At 36.9% G+C, this 18,496-nt stretch overlaps 1 protein-coding gene across 3 annotated transcripts in view; it reads left to right on the top strand.

Annotated features, from left to right (window-relative positions):
* LOC129938749 (tyrosine-protein phosphatase 99A) overlaps positions 1-18,496 on the top strand; it is a 771,051-nt gene that overhangs the window by 309,097 nt on the left and 443,458 nt on the right. For all 3 annotated transcript variants that reach the window (XM_056046478.1, XM_056046480.1, XM_056046477.1), the window contains exons 3-5: positions 2,967-3,093; positions 3,498-3,621; positions 15,974-16,155. In XM_056046478.1, coding sequence (XP_055902453.1) covers positions 2,967-3,093; positions 3,498-3,621; positions 15,974-16,155 — 433 coding nt within the window. The remainder of the gene's footprint in view (positions 1-2,966; positions 3,094-3,497; positions 3,622-15,973; positions 16,156-18,496) is intronic.

The following is an 18,496-nucleotide window of genomic DNA, read 5'->3' as shown; positions in this document are numbered from 1 at the left end:
TACAATATTCAAACCCTGTTATAGCAATTGACGATGCACAAAAAAGGGAGCTTCTAAGCGCCGGAGAAAAACAATTTTTACAAGCTCTCCATACAAAGAGGCTAAAAACACCAAGTCCACGCCTTACACATTAAAAAAAAAAAATCATCGCAAAGGTTAAACAAATTTGTTTAGATATTCCTAACACCTTTTTGAAATTTGTATTAACAATTATCCTTAAAGGGGCGCCATTATGCCCGGCTTTCCCTACTTCAGAACAAGAGGCAGTCGTTTTTTTTTATTTAAGAAACTGGAGGGATGTTGTCACCTCGAAAATTTTACGAACTCAAAATGATTTTATTTCCAAGAAAATTGTGTGCAACGAAAAATAACGTTTTAAACATCTAGTAAAATTAAAAGACAAATCTAATTGACAATTTTTTTATAAAAAATAAAAACCTAAGAAAAACATTACTCAAAGTTGATAACAAATGAATTTCGACTCAAATATCTTTTTAAAACCTTGAAATTAGACTTCAAACATATTTTATCTTATAAGAAATATTATTTTCAACATTGTGAAAAATTTTGAGATAAATCGAATTGACAGTTTTTTTTACAAAAAAATAAAAACCTACAAAAATGTATAAAAGTTGGTAAAAATTGATTTCGACTCAAATATGCTTTCAAAAATTAAAAATATTGACTTCAAACTTATTTTATTTCACAGAAAATATTGTTTTCGATATTCAGTAATTTTTATATAAAAATCCAACAGTCCGTTTTTTCATAAAAAATAAAATCTACAAAAAAAAATAGTAAGCAAATTTGGTACAAATTTATACGAGTACATATAGACAAACTTTTAAGAAAGACAAATCGACAGACGGGATGGGAAGTTATCAGTGTGGGTCGCATACCAGCCTCTTTATTGTAATTCTTTTAATTTATTACAGTTTCAATAAAACCTTGAATCCTTTTTTATGTCAGAACCTTCTTTTTTTCTTTGAATCCATTTTTAACTTCTATTCTAAAAATTTAATCATATTCAATTTCCTGTTCCTTACTTTCTAAGTGTCTATTTTCAAACCTAATATTCTTCCCTTTTTAGAAATCATGTATTCCAAAAACTTTATTGTGACAAAGATACCCTGATGAATCTATTCATTCATTTGTACCTTCAAAATGTTTAACATCAAAAACTTTTTTTAACCATTATCGTTTTTTTGATGTCGTTTCTAAAAATAAAAATCCCAAAATGAACTGAAATTCTCCCCACACTTGCGTTTAACTCGCACTAATTTATTATTTAACTCGTTTCAATGATTGCGCTTCTGGTGCACTGCGCAGCGCATTGCTATGCACGTATCTTGACGAATCTCCCTAAGCTTCTGTCAAAATTATCACCTAAAACTAGAATACTACTTGTCACGTCGCATCGTCAACCAAAAAACAAACTACTCCACTTCCAACACTCTCGTACTTTGTGTCGTGTGTGGAGAAATAGAAATTTAAGCATTCAAAGACAGTCTCTAAAAAGCGCTGTTTCCTGACAACTGAATAAATGAAAATAATTGTAATTAAAATAGTTTCAAAGTTGAAGAACATTTTCACCGCTGCGCACCGCATCCAACACCGCACCCACTCTCCTGCCCCATCTCCACCATCTACTTCTCGATATGTCTCTGATGATGCACTGCAAATAGAAACCCAGCACCAGCAGCAGCATTGCAACTTCGACTGCGACTACACGCGTCATGTGATAAAGATAAAAACCTCAAAAAGTATGTGGGTGTTCAGTGCATGGGTTTTGGAAATTTAGTTAACGGCAATGCCGCAAAAGTTTTCCCAGCATCAGAGAAGACCCCTTTAAGGCAACATCGTCATCATTCATGATCGGAGTCGGTGCGATGCGGAGCGTGTGCATAGTGCGGGCCAGAACCCTTCCACCAATCCCCATTCCAATTGCCAACCCTTATCAGGAATTTATGGAAAACTACTCAAGCACACTCCCAGACAGATGAACTCTTCCCGAGTTGCTTCGGTGGACTCATCCTCGTAAATCTCTTCTTCAAACATAAGATATTAAACGCTTAAAAGTCATTCGTTTAAGTTAGCACTTGGAATGGTGGCGAGTTGGGGGGTGATGTGATGATGTTGGGATGGAGAAGACAACGATGTCTTTTCCATGTTTCTCCACAACTACACCGCCATCGCCACCAACGACACTTCCGACCACAATTCTGGCACTGCAAACGGCATGTGTCTCCTTAAGAGCAAGAGCACCCATCACCAGGGGAGTGGAGTAGGGGAGGCCGTTCTTAATGCCATTGCCACTTGCCTTAGCTTCGAGCTTCGGGCTTCAGCGTCAGCGTTTAGTTGTCATGGGGCACAGTTAAAAAAAAAGTAAAGAAGAATACTCCCTCGCTATCAATTACCTTAAGCTTCTTTTGTCGTTTCGTAGGGAGTTTTGTGTCACCGCTTCGCCCCATCTAGTCTATATTCTCACTTACTCTTATACATATTATACTCAACTCACCGTTCGTCGTCGTCGTCGTGGTCGTATATGTACATCCTTGCAAGGCCTGACACTCGAACTGCTACGAAATTGCTGAAGCTATTAGTTTAATTAAGGATTCCACACATTACTCCTTATAGCCGAGCCGTGTATATAGAATAGATGTATTCTCCTTTTCGGCTCCAGATCGTGCTCTCGATATTCAGAAGCGCACTCGTGGGTATCCTTCCATGAATGAATATGCCAAATGGAAAACTTTTATCCTTGATTTTGCTCCGGAGGAGTCAGAGTAAAAAGAACGAAGAGTTCGTAGCTATATTCGTATTGAGGTTGGGAGTGTCAGAAAAACTAACTTAATCATCGACCAATATGAAGTTCCTTATATGTAGAGTAGAAAGCATAAAGCGCCATCTACCGCCACAATTACATTGCACTTATAACTCTATCTTTCTCTTTCTTTCCTTTACAGATTCAACTGCTGTCTGATAATTTTGGTCTGCAATTCGTTCCGGCAATTGCATCGGACACTGCCGAGTACATATGTCTGGTTAATGACAGACATATTCCGGAGGCGATTGTTGATTTATTAGTTCAGGGTGAGTAATTAATTTTATGCGGTGTTTGTTTGTTGTGGGCGCCTGGGGGATGGTATTGTTTTTGTTGCTGATGTTGGTTGTGTTACCATATGAAATTTTGGTGGATGTTTATGCCTGATATGCATGGAGGTTCTCTCTTCTCTGGCTCTGGATCTGTCCCAATTCGAGCCAGAGCCAGAGCCAGAGTCATAGCCAGAGTCTGAGCCCTGAGGTGAGGTGAGCCCTGTGTGTGTCACAATATTTGCCATTTTGCGGTATCCAAATGCGGCTTTGTATAAATGATGTGTGTGCTTGAAACGCTTCTGGTATTCGTCGTCCAGTTGCCCCAGCTAATATATTATACTCCATAATATTCATGTACCTTATATTTTCTTTGTGCTTTTGGTTTTATTCATTCCACACAGATGTTCCAGATCCACCAGAGAGGCCATTACTGATGAGCTTCACGTCACGCTCAGTTAATTTATCATGGGCACATTCACAACATTCGAGGAATACCCCAGTAACGCATTTCATCATTGAAACGAGGTAAGCCATTATTTTTGTTGGCATATAGAAGCATCGCTCTGGCATTTATTGCAATATTTTCATACTTTATCAAAATGGAATTATAATCATTTTAAAATTGGGGGATTTTGATGCAGGGTTTTATTTTTTAGTGTGAGATTGAATTGAAATTGAGTTCAGATATGCAACAAATTCTTAGAGTTAGCGTTGAGGGTTTCAACCTTTTTTAAAATGTATATGTTCAAGATTTCTTTTCCAAACTATGCACGAAATATGGGGTTTGAATACTGTACAAATTTGGAAAGTTTAGACAGAGAGTAAGCGTTAAGAAAAAAGGGAAGGATTTAAGAAGACATACCGGTTTGGGCCCTTGTCACATTCTTGAGGTGCGACTGGAAAAATAATCTCTACTCGACTCTACATCCACAATTAATAAACTCAAGATCATTCTCGAAAGTTCGAGTGAAACAGCAGAATTAATTAGCTAATAAAACGAGGGAAGAATATGAAATATTGTTAGGGGAGTTAAGCGGTAGTTATTATTATGTGAAAAATGTGAAACACAGATTATTATTTAAATTATTATACAATAGTCGAAAATATCCCTGCTTCTTATTAAAATTGACTTAAATACGGATTGGTATAAAAATAAATTATTATAACTGGTATTGTAAATCCAGGACTAGATACAAAAAAAAAAGATAGAAAACATAGAAACAATTAAGTAAAAACAACAGATTTTCAAAATTCGCTCGAAAAGGGCATCGCAATTTATAAATGTTTTAAGATTCATAAATACGAACAACAAAGTGCATATAAACTATCTGTAAAGGATTAAGATATTTTTTATATTGAAAATAAATAAAATAGGGAAATGCTGAGAAAAGATACAACGGCGAACGGCCTCAATCACAAGAGATCGCCAGATCCTTCTTCCACCCAAATACTAGTAATAACTTTCAAAGTTCTCTATTGCATATACGATCTATCGAGAACCAGTGACATTATTTCCAAGTTGCAATTAGAGAAGCCACCTTCGATTTGCTGGGGTTTTAAACAGCCACTAACAATAACTCCTGGCAAGCAGGAAAATGCAGCCAAACAACAGGCTAGCAAAGTTGCACTGCATAAAAGGACGTGAGCTGCTCTTGAGCTGCATAATGAATATAAATATGCATAACGAACCGAGGTGTTGCCGGCATAAGTCTCTTGAACGCCTTTCGAACTTTCAAGAGACCCAACCCTTTTTTTAACTATACCACCGTTACGACAAAAAGCTTACAGGATCAGCAGGCCGATCCGGGCAGCAGAAGAGGGAGGGTGTTCAGATTACTTTAGGTATTGCAAGATAGATTTGCACGTCCTTGTTCGTCGAATGGGCGGGTTTCTTGCCTAAGTAAAGCTGAACGATTGTTATCCCGAATAAGATCGGGACGTACAAGGGCCAAGATCTACTATTTCGTTGACGTGACGGCGATAAGTTTGTGCTTGCGAGTTTTGATCGGGTTTTGCTCAGTAATAAACTTTTCCATACTTCGGCAGACATATGCCAATTCGTTAGAGCTCTGAGTCCTGAAGGTCAAAAGCAGCTCTCCCATGCGACTATTAACGTTCTGTTTGATTAAACTTAACATCTCATTATTCGGCTTCAAATGAAGCAACCGTGTATTTAATTTTTGAATTGCTATGTAAAAATCATCAAACGATTCATTTGGACGCTGATGACGTTCATAAAGCTGTTCCATCAAGGCAAAACAAAGCCCAAGCCAATTCACTCTAAGGTTTGATTTTAAAACACCCTATACCAGCAATCGACGTCCCCACTAACAAACTGGTGAAAATTTAAAACTATTTCTTCCCAAGTTGCCGCATAACAAATCTTCAACCCCTCCAATCTAAAGATAAATTAGTCTACCGTCATGTTTCGGCTGCCATACTTAAGATCCCATATATAAAACCCTTGAACCTTGTGATATACCTGGCTTGAAGAGCTTCCTCTTGCCGGTTTTGCTTCGGCACCAGATGCCACGCAAAGAAAGGTATCGTCCAAATCCATGTTTCTTATTCGGGATAAAAATTGGTCAGCATCCGGATTTCGATTGGAAAAGTTAGAAGGAGGATCACTTGCTGTCATAAGCGCATGATTCGGAACGTTCTCCGGAAGTTGAAGCCTATTTATCTCTTGCTCTTGGCTTACAGAATGAGTATCCATAGTTCTCGTGTCGCGAATTAATTCGGTCACTTGCTTCCTCATTTCAGTCATGTGGGTTCTCTCTCTCCGAAAAACCTGTAAATCTTCTGATCTACTAACTCCTACAGAAGCTGTTACTAAATTTTGTATATAGGATGGCAAATCACTTTCACCTCTTTAAGGCATTGTGGTTTGCATGCTTATGCCTTGCGAACCTGATGGCCTATCCAAATCGGAACGATTTACCATGCTATCGTGATCTATTTGATCCGGTGGTAAGGGATCTTGAGAGCTTACTCTCACCTCTGAAGAAACGTTGGATTGGTCTTGTGTTTTTGGGTCATCCTTCCTGGAACCACCTTGTCTTCGATTCACTCTGCCCGGATCGGCTTGCTGATCCTATAAGCAGTGGGTCATAACGGTGGTATAGCGAAGAAAGGGTTGGGTCTCTTGAAAGTTCAAAAAGGCGTTCAAGAGACTTATGCCGACAATACCGCGGTTCGTTATATATGTAAGCGTCTAAAGCCCATCGTCAACGACCTGGTCCTTATCAGTGGGCTTTTAGACCAGGAAAGTCAAAAGTCGATCAAATATTCACACTGTAGTTCCTCAAAATTATCAGGAACATCGAATTGGCCCGATTTTATGAGCGCATATGACAAAATCTTCAGGGACGAACTGTATCAATGCATTTTTAGTTTGTCATACCACGTCAGCCATAGAATCACTATCTTTTAAAAGTATGTCCAATTACTAGCATAATGCTGATAACATTGGTCATTGACATAGTTGGAAGAACTCAGCGTGATGTCAAAGGTGCTTTTTTGAGTTTTGAGGCAGAGGTTAAAATGGGATTAACGGTTAATGAGGAAAATAAAATAGGTACATTTTGTGATCAAAAATGGAATTTCAATGCCAACTAACTTACTTAACTTTGAAAACAAAATAAGCTTTGAAATCAAATGAGGAATTACTCTTTTCAAGCGCTGCTCATTTGGGTTAAGAAAGTTATTTAGTAGTAAAACCCTCTCGCTATATAGGACCGTTATCATTCCCGTTTAGCTATACGGTGCAAAAGCATGGAATTTGACCAAACCGAATGAAAGAACGTTGGATCCTTTCGAGGGAAAAATCCTTCATATGATCTACGGTCCTTCCTGCTCCTTCCTGTAAAAGTTTAGTGGAGGAAGTTGTATGGACTGTACATACGACGAAACTTAGCTAGAAGAATAAAAGTCAAAACAACTAAGAAGACTGGGTCACAGAGAGCGCATTGGAACCAATTCTCTGGCCCGGAAAGCCTTCGAATCTATGCGCAAAGAACTTCGTATAAGAGGAAGACCGCGAATAAGGTGGAACGTACAGGTGAAATATCACTTCACAGTGTGCAACGGGAGACATCGAAACAAAGTAAATACCCGTTTCTCGGAAACTGTTCACTTATGTAAAAGCATAATAGCAAAGTCGATAAAAAACAAAGAAAAATTCGCATACCTAGATTTGAAACGTTTCATCTACGAATCAATAGTAAACTATGCACATGACTTCAATAACTTCTTTGATCTAAATGTTTAACTTTAGTTGACATACAATTTTTCTATAAAAGACTCTAAGCTCAAATGACCAGAAAGTAAATCTTATTAGGTTATTGGAGGAACTGAAGTGAACAGACTTCGAAACCATAATCTAAAAGTGCTTCCATATCCAAATCGTTGCTCATAATATCTCCATTTTTAAGCTCCTTACAATCATGAATTCTAATCGATTTTCCGAATAATTTCTCTTGCATTCTAAATCTGTATTTCCGATCATCTCCACAATAACAATGGACATTTAAATATCACTCAAACTTTAAACTTCCTTCCCCTTCAAAAAGATAAACTCACCATTACACAATGCATTCATTATAAACCTCTTTTCAAAATCCATTCGGAAAATGTCCAGAAAAAATAAATGCAAATTCACATTCAAATTACTATATGAGCTGAGCTAAGCATGTGTACGGCCAACGGAAGCAGCGGAGGGGCGATCGGGTTCATCCTTCCCAGAATTGCGCACAAAGTGTGAAACCAAGCAAAAACTTCCGCCTTGTAATCACATAACATGAGGATTCAAACTCTCCGAATATTAAAAAATATCATATCTATATCTAACTCCTTTTTATATCTGGTCAACATTTTATATCAACATCGAAATACAGGAAAAAAGGAAAATCGAAACAATATCCAAATCACTGGTAAATAATTCTTCTTGTTGAATATATTTTTCTCTGTTTCTTGTTTTCGTCCTTTTTGGATGAAACTGAACATTTCCACCAGGATATATTATATTGGGATAGGATTTTTTCGTTTTCGTTTTCATTTTTGGATTTAGTTTTAGTTTAGTTTTTTGAGAGTTGACAAAATGCATACATACAGAGAACTTTCGAATGCAGATTTGACGAGCTCCACCAAATCCCCCTCGAGTAAAAACATTGCACACAAAAGGATAATATTCTACATAGCGAAACTTCATCAACATAATAATCCGCTAAAAACTCGCATCCTTGTTTTGCCTTTTATGCAAACAACTTTGCCAGTTGTTCGTATTATACGACTATATGTATTTTTATATGTAAAAGGATATAAAGGACATGCAGTGAAATATTTTAAATAGTTTAGGATGGAAAATTCGAGTGAGGTCCTTTTTAGTGAAATTATTTTTGCTTCTGTGGCATATATTTATATATATACCTATATCGTACGCTCTCTCAACTGAGGAGGGGGCAAGGGTGGGATTGAGGAAACAAAATAGGAACTATACACAGGACGAAACACGGGATTTTACATATCCATTTGGGAATTAGTTACGGTGGCGGAGTGGTGCTGCGCTGGCGTGAGTGGACTATTGATGATGGTCACTGCCGCTACCACCACCGCGCACCTACACCACCGTTATAAACTGGACTAAACTCGATCTATAAATTCACATAGCTGTCTCGGATTTTGGTCAGGGCAAAAACTCTAGAGCAACACGCCCTCATCGCTGCTATACAACAGGATAAAAATGCTTTTACACGAATTAAAAACTCATGGTTTTGGTATTAATTTCAATAAAAAAGGATATTCCACATAATTTTTCGAAGCCGATGTATCCCAACGGGGAGCGGGTGGCAAATGGACGAAGAACAAGCGACGATGACGGAGCAAATAACAGAACGGTCTGAACGCCGCGCCGCCGTCCGCGTTGCCGTGCCGAAGTGCATAAGTTCCATTTGCGGTAGCTAACTTCAGTCTGACTGAAGTTAATCCCCCTATTGGTCACAATTCATGTGAGTTGTTGATAAACTCTGAACATAAATGTTCAAATCCTGGGACGGCATTGAGTGGTTATAATAATCCTGTCGGCTACAAACCGAACATGTTCGGCGTTCACCGTGTAACATTGCAGTGCGGTGCAATTTGGTCTCTATATCCTTTTTTGACCATCATTCTCGTTATTTTAACGGCTTGGTTAACTTTTTTTTTGTATTTATTTAAATTTTTGTTCCTGTAAATGTAGATGGCGCTACTAGTATAGGTATACACGTATAGTGAAGCTGATGCAAATGGTACTCTAGTGATTCCAAAAAGGATGTATGGATAATTTGTGTTAAATTTAATCAGCATCCAGTAGAGCGCGCGGTCACACTGGTAATGGTAGTGGTTTTTCAGGGAAGCGGTATTGCATTGCATTGAAAAATGGTCTAGCGGGATTTGAGTTTTCGAATGGAATTTCAAACTGAAAGGATATTTTTCATTTTGTTTTCGAATTCCATGGTAAAGAGTTCTCTGTTTTATTATTTTTGAAGGATTTTTTCGTATTGTTTTTATTCTTCTTCATTTTTATAGTGTGGCTCAAACCAAAATATATATATAAATGGTTTGAAACATGGTTTGGACACCACCTTCATACCGAGCTACTTTTACAAAATATATGTGTAAATATATTTGTTTGCCATTCTATTGAATGTTTTGAGCAATTCTCATACGGATTTGGTGGAATTTTTGTTCAGACAACCGTACAATAATGAATGTTATGTTGTTGGATAGAGGGAGCTGTATGTGGTTTAGTGATTAGCTGATTGTATATACCTCAAAACACTTTAGAGTGATTTTAATTTGTATGATTGTTTGTTAGGTATGCAGATATACGTATCAAAGCATGAACCTAACTGATGATAATTATTATTAATATATAGGTTAAAAGGATATGCCAATAATTTTAAATGAACAACGCATCCAGGAATGGGTTTAACAGCGATATTGACGTTCATTGATAGTGAAAATGGTTAATCTTTATGGTTCAACCTCTGCATGAAAGGATTCGGTAAAGGAATTAAAACAATTCTAATAAACTTAATTTAATTGCGTAGAACTAAATAAATATTAAATATAATGAATACTTAGTAAACAAAAACAAATATTTTTGAAGAAGTACAAAATTTCTTAGCTTTGTGACTTCTTCCAGAATGTTAGAACCAATGAAAGCTTATATACTTTCAGGTTAAAAACTTTGTTTTAGTACTTAACAATTTATTGTTTCAAGGTAGGTTTCTGTATGAACACAGAGAACCACAGTATTCATTGGGCTGCTGTACTGCAATTTAAATCAAATCAAATTTCTTGGGACTAGAGCTCGTTAGGGAACCGCTCGTATTGTGGTCGTTTTTCGGCTACTCCTCGATTGATAAGCCCAAATATTATAAAATAAAACATTGACCATGTGCAATCAAGTGAAACCTGAGTTGTTTTTCTAGTACTCCTCTCTTCGACGAAATCAATACATTTTTCAACACTCGTTCAATTCAGATTGACAGAACATGAATTCTGATAGCGAAAACGAACAAAACAATAAAGATAAAAAGTAAGTTTAAATGGATTAAGAAAATTAAATTGTTGGAAATTAATTTTAAACAAGTTTATATAACAATTTTTTTTAAATTTCAATCAAAAGATACAGCAAAAAGCCAGAGCTAAATCCTTCAAACTGTTAAAACTAGCAAGAATGAGAAACGGAAGTTTTTTCCGTGAGGCTTATGTTCAGGCAAATAAAGAATATAAAAAACTCTGCCAAATAAAGGGGAAATGAATACTATTTAGGGATAGCGAATAATTTAAATAATGGAAAGGATTCTTCTGAATTTTGGAAAGTAGTGAAGGAACTGAATGGGAAAAAATTCAAAATTAGTAACAATTTGGATTCTAATATTTTGGCAAATCATTTTAAAAATCTACTTAATCCATTAGAGATTGAAGAACCAATACAATTCGCTGAAAATTTCATAACCGTTGACTCTTTAGATGGGGATATCACCATAGAAGAAAATCACAGTGTTTTACATAAAGCTAAGAATAGCAAATCACCATTGTATGATAGAGTTCCTTATGAATTTTTCAAAAATGCTCCAACCAATTTTTTGGAAAATTTAGCAAAGACTTATTCAAATATATTGCACTTGGCTGAAGTACCTAAAACTTTTAGAAAGTCAATCGTATTTCTAATACACAAAAAAGTGGACATAAACAATTTGGAAAATTTATAGAGGCATTTCTTTCCTAAATGTGATTTCGAAGATATTTACAGGAATTATTCTAAAAAGGCTTGAGTTTTGGGTAAATGAGAACAAATTGTTGAACGAATTTCAAGCAGGTTTCAGAGCAGGTTGTTCAAAAACGGATCACATTTTCTCCATCCAAAATATCGTAGATTATTACGCAGAAAATAGAAAAGGCTGTATTCAATATTTATTGATTTGAAAGCTGCTTTCGATAGCATTTTTCGAGGAGCATTGTTTTATATTAAATCTACTGGGGTTACCCTCTAAAATTTCTAAAGAAAGTACCAGGAAACTTTACGAGAACACTACATCAGCTGTATGGGACGGTGAACAAATATCAGAATGGTTTTAAACCAAAACTGGAGTACGTCAAGGTTGTCTTTTATCTCCCCTGTTTTTTGTTCTTGACGCTTTGCTAAACAGTATTAAAATTGCAGGAATTGTTATAAAATGTCTCCTATACCCTGATAATGTCGTTTTTTTGAAATTTGAAATTTCTATAATTTGTGTTATTAGGGGAGAGCTTCTTGACTTAAATTACAAGCCTTATTCTAATAACCAATCAACTTTTTGATCCCTCTGTAATTTGCAAGAATAAGAAAACTCTTATCACTTTTTATCAGTGGCCCTTATTTTGAAAAGAAATAAGTTTTGTATACTTTAATAAAACAAAAATAAGCGAATCAGACTTTTTAAGTGTCTTAAATGGAACACTGGAAACTTCTTGCCCTATATTGCATTGAAGCCCTAAATTACAGAGAAGATTTTATAAATTGCTAAAAGATTTGAACCCAAAAAAATATCTCTTTACTATTTTGGCGTACATATTGTACAAAATAAAACCCATTTTTGTATCGCAAAAAACGAAAAGAGGCTGGGAAACGACCCACACTGGTAACTTCATACCCCGTCTGTCGATTTGTCTTGCTTAAAACACTTTTTATAAAAAAACGGACTTTTTATAATATAACAGACCACGTGCAGCCGAAGAATTAACGGAGGCCCTAGACTGCTATAAAGCAGACATCACCGCCATCCAGGAAATACGATGGGACGATATTTATTATGGCGACTGCTACCACGAGAACCAACAGTGCTTATTTGGATAAGGCTTTGTCATTAGAGCCAGACTTACGCAAGAAGTCTTGAGCTATAGGTGTATCAATGAGCACCTCATGACCATTCGCATTAAGGCTGAATTCGGCAACATTAGCCTGATATGAACACACGCCCCCACAGAAAAGAAAGACGACAACACCAAAGATATGTTCTTCGAGCTCCTAGACAAAACATATGAGCAGTGCCCTAGCTACGATATTAAAATTTTCCTGAGTGATTTTAATGCCGAGCTACGAAGGGAAGACATCTTTGATGGAATAATCGGGAAAAACAGCCTGCACCACAACACTTCCGACAGCGGATTTAGGCTCATAGATTTTGCTGCAGTGCGAATCGTGGTAGCCAGTACGCATTTTCCACACCTCACCTCAACATCCACAAATAAACTTGAAGTTCTCCAGATCAATTTACCGTCAAACAGATTGACCATATTGCGATCGACGCCAAACACGCTTCCAGCATAATGGATGTCCGGACCCCAACCTCGTTGTAACTAAGGTAGCACTTCGGTTTTCTAGACCCAAGGCAAAACAGGGACGCTGGGAGAAGGTAAAACGTCGAACGGCTACAATGGCAAGAGATCGCCAAATCCTTTTCCGACCGAGTTGCAAGTAACCTCTCTCGAAGTTCTCTGCCGCCAACACAATGTATCGAAAACCAAACCGAAAATATGCAATCAGAGAAACTGCCTCTGATGTGCTGGGTTTCAAGCAGCCACCAATAAGCAACCCTTGGTTTGATGAGGAATGTCGGCAGGCAAATGCAGCCAAACAACAGGTACGGTGGAAACACCACCGTAAAATAGCACTCAATGCTAAGTATAGGCAAGGACCTCTTCTGTAGACTGTATAACTGCGACGACGGACCAAATTCCGCTGTCAGTCAGGATGATCCATTCGACTTAGACGACAATGCCGTCCTCCCGACTTAACTGTAAGATATGGTCGAAAGAAAGCATGCCCGATGAATGGAACCTCAGTATTGTTTTTCCGATCCTGAAAAAAGAAGAGCCTCTAAACTGCACCAACTATAGAGAAATTAGTCTACTTAACATCGCCTATAAAATCTTCTCTGCCATCATATGTCTAAAGCCCATCGTCAACAACCTGATAGGTCCTTATCAGTGTGGTTTTAGACCAGGAAAGTCCACAGTTGATCAAATATTCACATTACGGCAGATCCTGGAAAAACCCCAAAGACATCAAATCTATACCTACCATCTTTTCATCGCTTTCAAGACCGCATATGACAGCATCTACAGGGACGAGCTGTATAGAGCCATGTCTAGTTTTGGTATCCTTGCCAAACTCGTGATTTGTGCAGAATGACCATGGAGAATTCACGCTGCTCCATAAAGGTTGGAAACAACTTAGCAGAACCTTTCGATGTCAAAAACGGTTTTAGACAAGGTGATGCGCTGTCATGCGATTTTTTTAAAATCGTACTTGAAAAAATTGTGCAGAGCTCACACCTCAACACTAGAGGCACTATCTTTCAAAAGTCTGCCCAACTACTAACATATGCTGATGACATTGACATAATCGGAAGAACTCAGCGTGATGTCAACGGGGCTTTTGTGAGAATTGGGAGCAGAGGCGGCAACAATGGGTTTAACGGTTAATGAGGGCAAAACAAAGTACATGCTGTCGTCAAGACAGGCCATATAACACCGACGTCTTGGTCAAAACGTCACCATCGACAGACGTAACTTTGACGTAGTCAAATACTTCGTCTACCTAGGCTCCGCTGTAAACGAGGAAAACAACACCAGGGCTGAGATCAAACTCAGAATACTTTATAAGACCCTAATCATCCCCGTCCTGCTATACGGCGCAGAAGCATGGACCATGACAAAAGCGGATGAAAGCACCTTGGGTCGCTTCGAGAGAAAAGTTCTTCGTGTGATCTACGGTCCCGTATACATCGAAGGGGAGTGGAGGAGAATATGGAATGACGAACTGTACGGGCTGTAAAGCGACGTAGACCTAGCCAGAAGGGTAATAGTCCAAAAACTAAGATGGCTGGGTCACGTAGAGCGCATGGAAACTAATGCTCCGGACCGGAAAGTCTTCGAATCAACACCCACAGGATAGCGCAGTAGAGGAAGACCGCCGATCAGGTGGCGCGCACAAGAATAAAATGACCCTCTTTGTGGTCCCTTCTTCCTTTTGGTTGTGAAAAACTTATTAACAAAACTCACGTGCTGATTTTCCTTTACAACGTGGACAAAGCCGCGGATAATAGCTAGTTAAGATATAAGAAATGTTGCGCATACGCCATAGAGCAATTTTTGTATGTCCAATTAATATGTTGTCCATGTTTTGTTGCAGTTGACTTGTTGCTTCAATAAGTTACTTTATGACCTTTGAAAAGTTCTTCAGACCCCACTTATCATACTTGATCGATTTTATAGTTGAAAAATACTGGAAAGTTCAATAAACCATCTTGAATCCTTATGGATAAAATAATATAATCGCTTCCATACTGATTTTAAATTTTATAAATAAGAGCTATTTTATAGATTGTTCTAACAAGTTCATCTTTATGTAAGACAAAGCATTTAAACAAAAGTTGCTGTCATCAAACAGAGATTAATTTGAATATCAAAGCGATAAACTCTAAAGAAGCTCCATTTTAATGATTTCTCAAGAGAAGACTAGATATACCCACGGCAAACCACCACCGCATCAGCAGTGCCACCACGCGTAGTTGTAAGGTTTACATTTAAAAATAGAAACCATCCCCTCCTCCTATCCCCTATTGTACGGTCGTCGTTGGCTCTTGAAGAACCTAAACAGACCCGCATGTTATTTGCTGCTTCTATATCTAGGTAAACTATTTACCAACCACCCATATCCATTAAGGAATTTCTTTACAAAGACTGATAACATCATTAAAACAGCCACCACGAGCCTTCGAAGGATATATATGCATGAATATAAAAATTGACTCCACCCCTCCCTTGCCAACCACAATATAAACCACATCATGCTAAAGACTGACTAGCTTTTGTAGGTACGGTACGACTACGATGACGATGATGATGACTATGACGACGAGCGACGCCGACGTGATGTGTGCAAAGAAAATCAAATTAATCAAAATTAAATTAAGCCCTTCTCCATCTCTATGGAACTTAGATTGACGAACCGTAAGTGCAACATGCAATCAAAGTGAGGATGAGAAAGGCATCGTGTAATAGTGTGTCATGCCACAGACGATATAACAAGAGTGAACCCTTTGCCTGGTGTACATACCTTCTCCTCTTTCTCTCTATAGATAAATGTACGTAGGAGCAACATTTATTATGGCTTGATCCTTGCAAAGCGGGTCCGGGCATATTATGATATGGGGTGTAATGGGATGGGCTATGATCTATCTTGTATCTATCGCTATTTAACCCTATTTTATGTCATCATGTCCTTATAGCAGATATGTTTGGAAGACTTGTATATATTTATGTATATTTTGCTTTATGATTTCAGAGTTGGCGAAGAAGGACCCTGGGACCAAGTGCCGCAAATTTTCACTAAAACTAATGCGACATCATATCAAGTGACAGGCCTTATACCGTTTACGGTCTATAGCTTTCGTCTATTGGCTGTTAACAAATTGGGTGTTAGTCCTCCGTCCAAAGAGTCCTACTACATTGTGACACTACGTGAACGTAAGTACTCTGCATCAATTTTATATATTATAAAACCTACATCCTACATTAAATACATACACATACACATACACAAACACATATACATACACATGTTTATGTTATGTGATTTTATAATTCTATAGTGGTTGAGAGCTGTATTTTTTTTATGGTTAAAAAAAGGGGTTTTCAAAATATATGTAAATGTAGAGATATACCATACAAACCGTAACCAAACCTTATACGTATATTTATACGAAGGAACCTTCTCAACCCACATTATTTCACATTTAGGTTGGCTTATAAAAATGGTCATGATATGAAGTTCTGAACTCATGAGTAATGAGGGTACTGAAGAGGCTAAGTTGGGGTTCAAAACATGAGTGTGGGAGGGCATTGAAACAGAGAGATAATTTATGTAGGTATATTTTTCAGTAAAAAGTGGCATTTTGTTACAGAAATTCAACTAAACTGAACGAAGTGTTTAATTTAAATTTAAAAAACTTAAATTTCTATGTACACTGTACATCACGCAGTGAGTATTTGAATGAGCGGTAAATAGAAAATTATAATAAAACATTAAAACGCTTCAAAGGTGAAGTTTGACTATGAACAATTCATCTGAAAATTTAAGCTTTAAGACGAAATGTAAAAATCGTTTTCAAAATATTCTTCTTTGGAAATTAACTTAAATCTGGAGAAGTTTTTGATATTTTTCAGAGTTAATTTTTACTTTTCCAATTGCTTTAATTTCGCTTCAAGATGAATATGACAAATATGAAGTGTCACTTGGAGATGTCTCTTCTATTGTCATTTTTTATTTCCTTTCCTTTATTCGTGAATATAACGCAATACCTTACAAATTAGTTTCAATCTATTAATAAAAATTGGCCAGAATTGTTGAGTTGAAAAATAATCTTTTAAAGCCTTTTGAATCCTTGTTGCTTTTTGGATTTATTTAATAGCGCGTGGGAGTGATTTCAAGAGTCAACCTAAGTTTTTAATAAATGTTCGGATTTTAAACAAGTTTAGCGAGGATGAATGAATTGACAAGATCTTCTAAAGGTAGTTAAATACATTTCTTTTAAAACAGTATTGCGATCGGTGTGTGGGCAGTACACCAGAGCATAACCACAAATTACGAAGTTTAGGGTAGTTACGAAATATTATCTAGCAGCAGGGTAGCAAATTTAAATACACTGACATAACCTTATAGACAAAATAAATAGCAAACAATATCATTAAAAGCAACATATTAAGTTTACGTTTAATATCATAACTAAAGCTGCAATATAATTTACAGCCATATCCATTTATGTAATTATCCCAAGTTAGAGATCGGTTAAATCTTACGCCGATATTTTAGCAGTTTGTACATACTTGACATTACTTGCATTAAAAAACTAAATTGATGGAAAATATGAGAGATCAAGAACCTTTTTTAGGGTTTAAAAAAAGACCATTTTTAAAAAATACTGGTTTGAAATTAAGTTAAGATCTTTGTTGATACTAGAGTCGCCATTCATCCACTAAGAAAACTAAAGTAAAATAAAAAATAGGAACAAGTTTGGAAAATCATTGAAATCTATACAAAATAGTAGAGGACCCAAAATCGAACCTAGAGGAACACCGGACTAGACAAATAGACACCAATTTGAACTGTTTGTTTTTTATTATTTAATTAATAATATACAAGCTTTGCAGAAAAAAAGAACTGCTTCATACGTTTCTTACACAGAATTACATGGTTGATAGTGTCAAAAACTTTAGCAAAATCAACCAGGGCTTAGAAAGTTACATCGTCCTTATCCACCGCTTGTCTTATTCCTCCAGTCACGAAAAATAATGCTGTTGTACAGCTGTCTTCTTTTTTGGAACCAGATTGTTTTGTAGTGAATGAAAAAGCTGTAAGATTTTCATCTGCAAAAATCCCTCAAAGACTTAAGAAAGGTCTATTTTCAATTCCCTTAGAATTTTTAGAAAGGTCGGGAAAAACTGCAGAAATCCTAGTAGTAATAAATGCATATGCAATGTATGGCAGCAAAATTGGCAAAATCATTTAAAAAACGCGCTTGACGTCACAGAACGCAAATTTCAAGAAAATCAGCAGCATCCACAGGACGACAACTGAAGCTAGGATGATCTAAATGTTTTCTTAACGAAATATTTTTCGATGAGGGCGAGGTTGTAGGAACATCAACATAGTTAGCAGGCGTATTACTTGACTTACCAATACTTACTTTTTGCAGGTTTCTCCCCAATTAAGGACTCATTTGATTAGAGATAATCCGATATTTTGTTAAACAGATTTCGCAATTGAGTGAAATGATATCGCTTCTTTTTTTATTATATTGTACAAGCA

The sequence above is a fragment of the Eupeodes corollae genome, chromosome 1, assembly GCF_945859685.1.
Source record: "Eupeodes corollae chromosome 1, idEupCoro1.1, whole genome shotgun sequence".
In the NCBI taxonomy this organism is placed as follows: Eukaryota; Metazoa; Arthropoda; class Insecta; order Diptera; family Syrphidae; genus Eupeodes; species Eupeodes corollae.
This window is presented reverse-complemented; position numbering and strand designations above follow the sequence as displayed.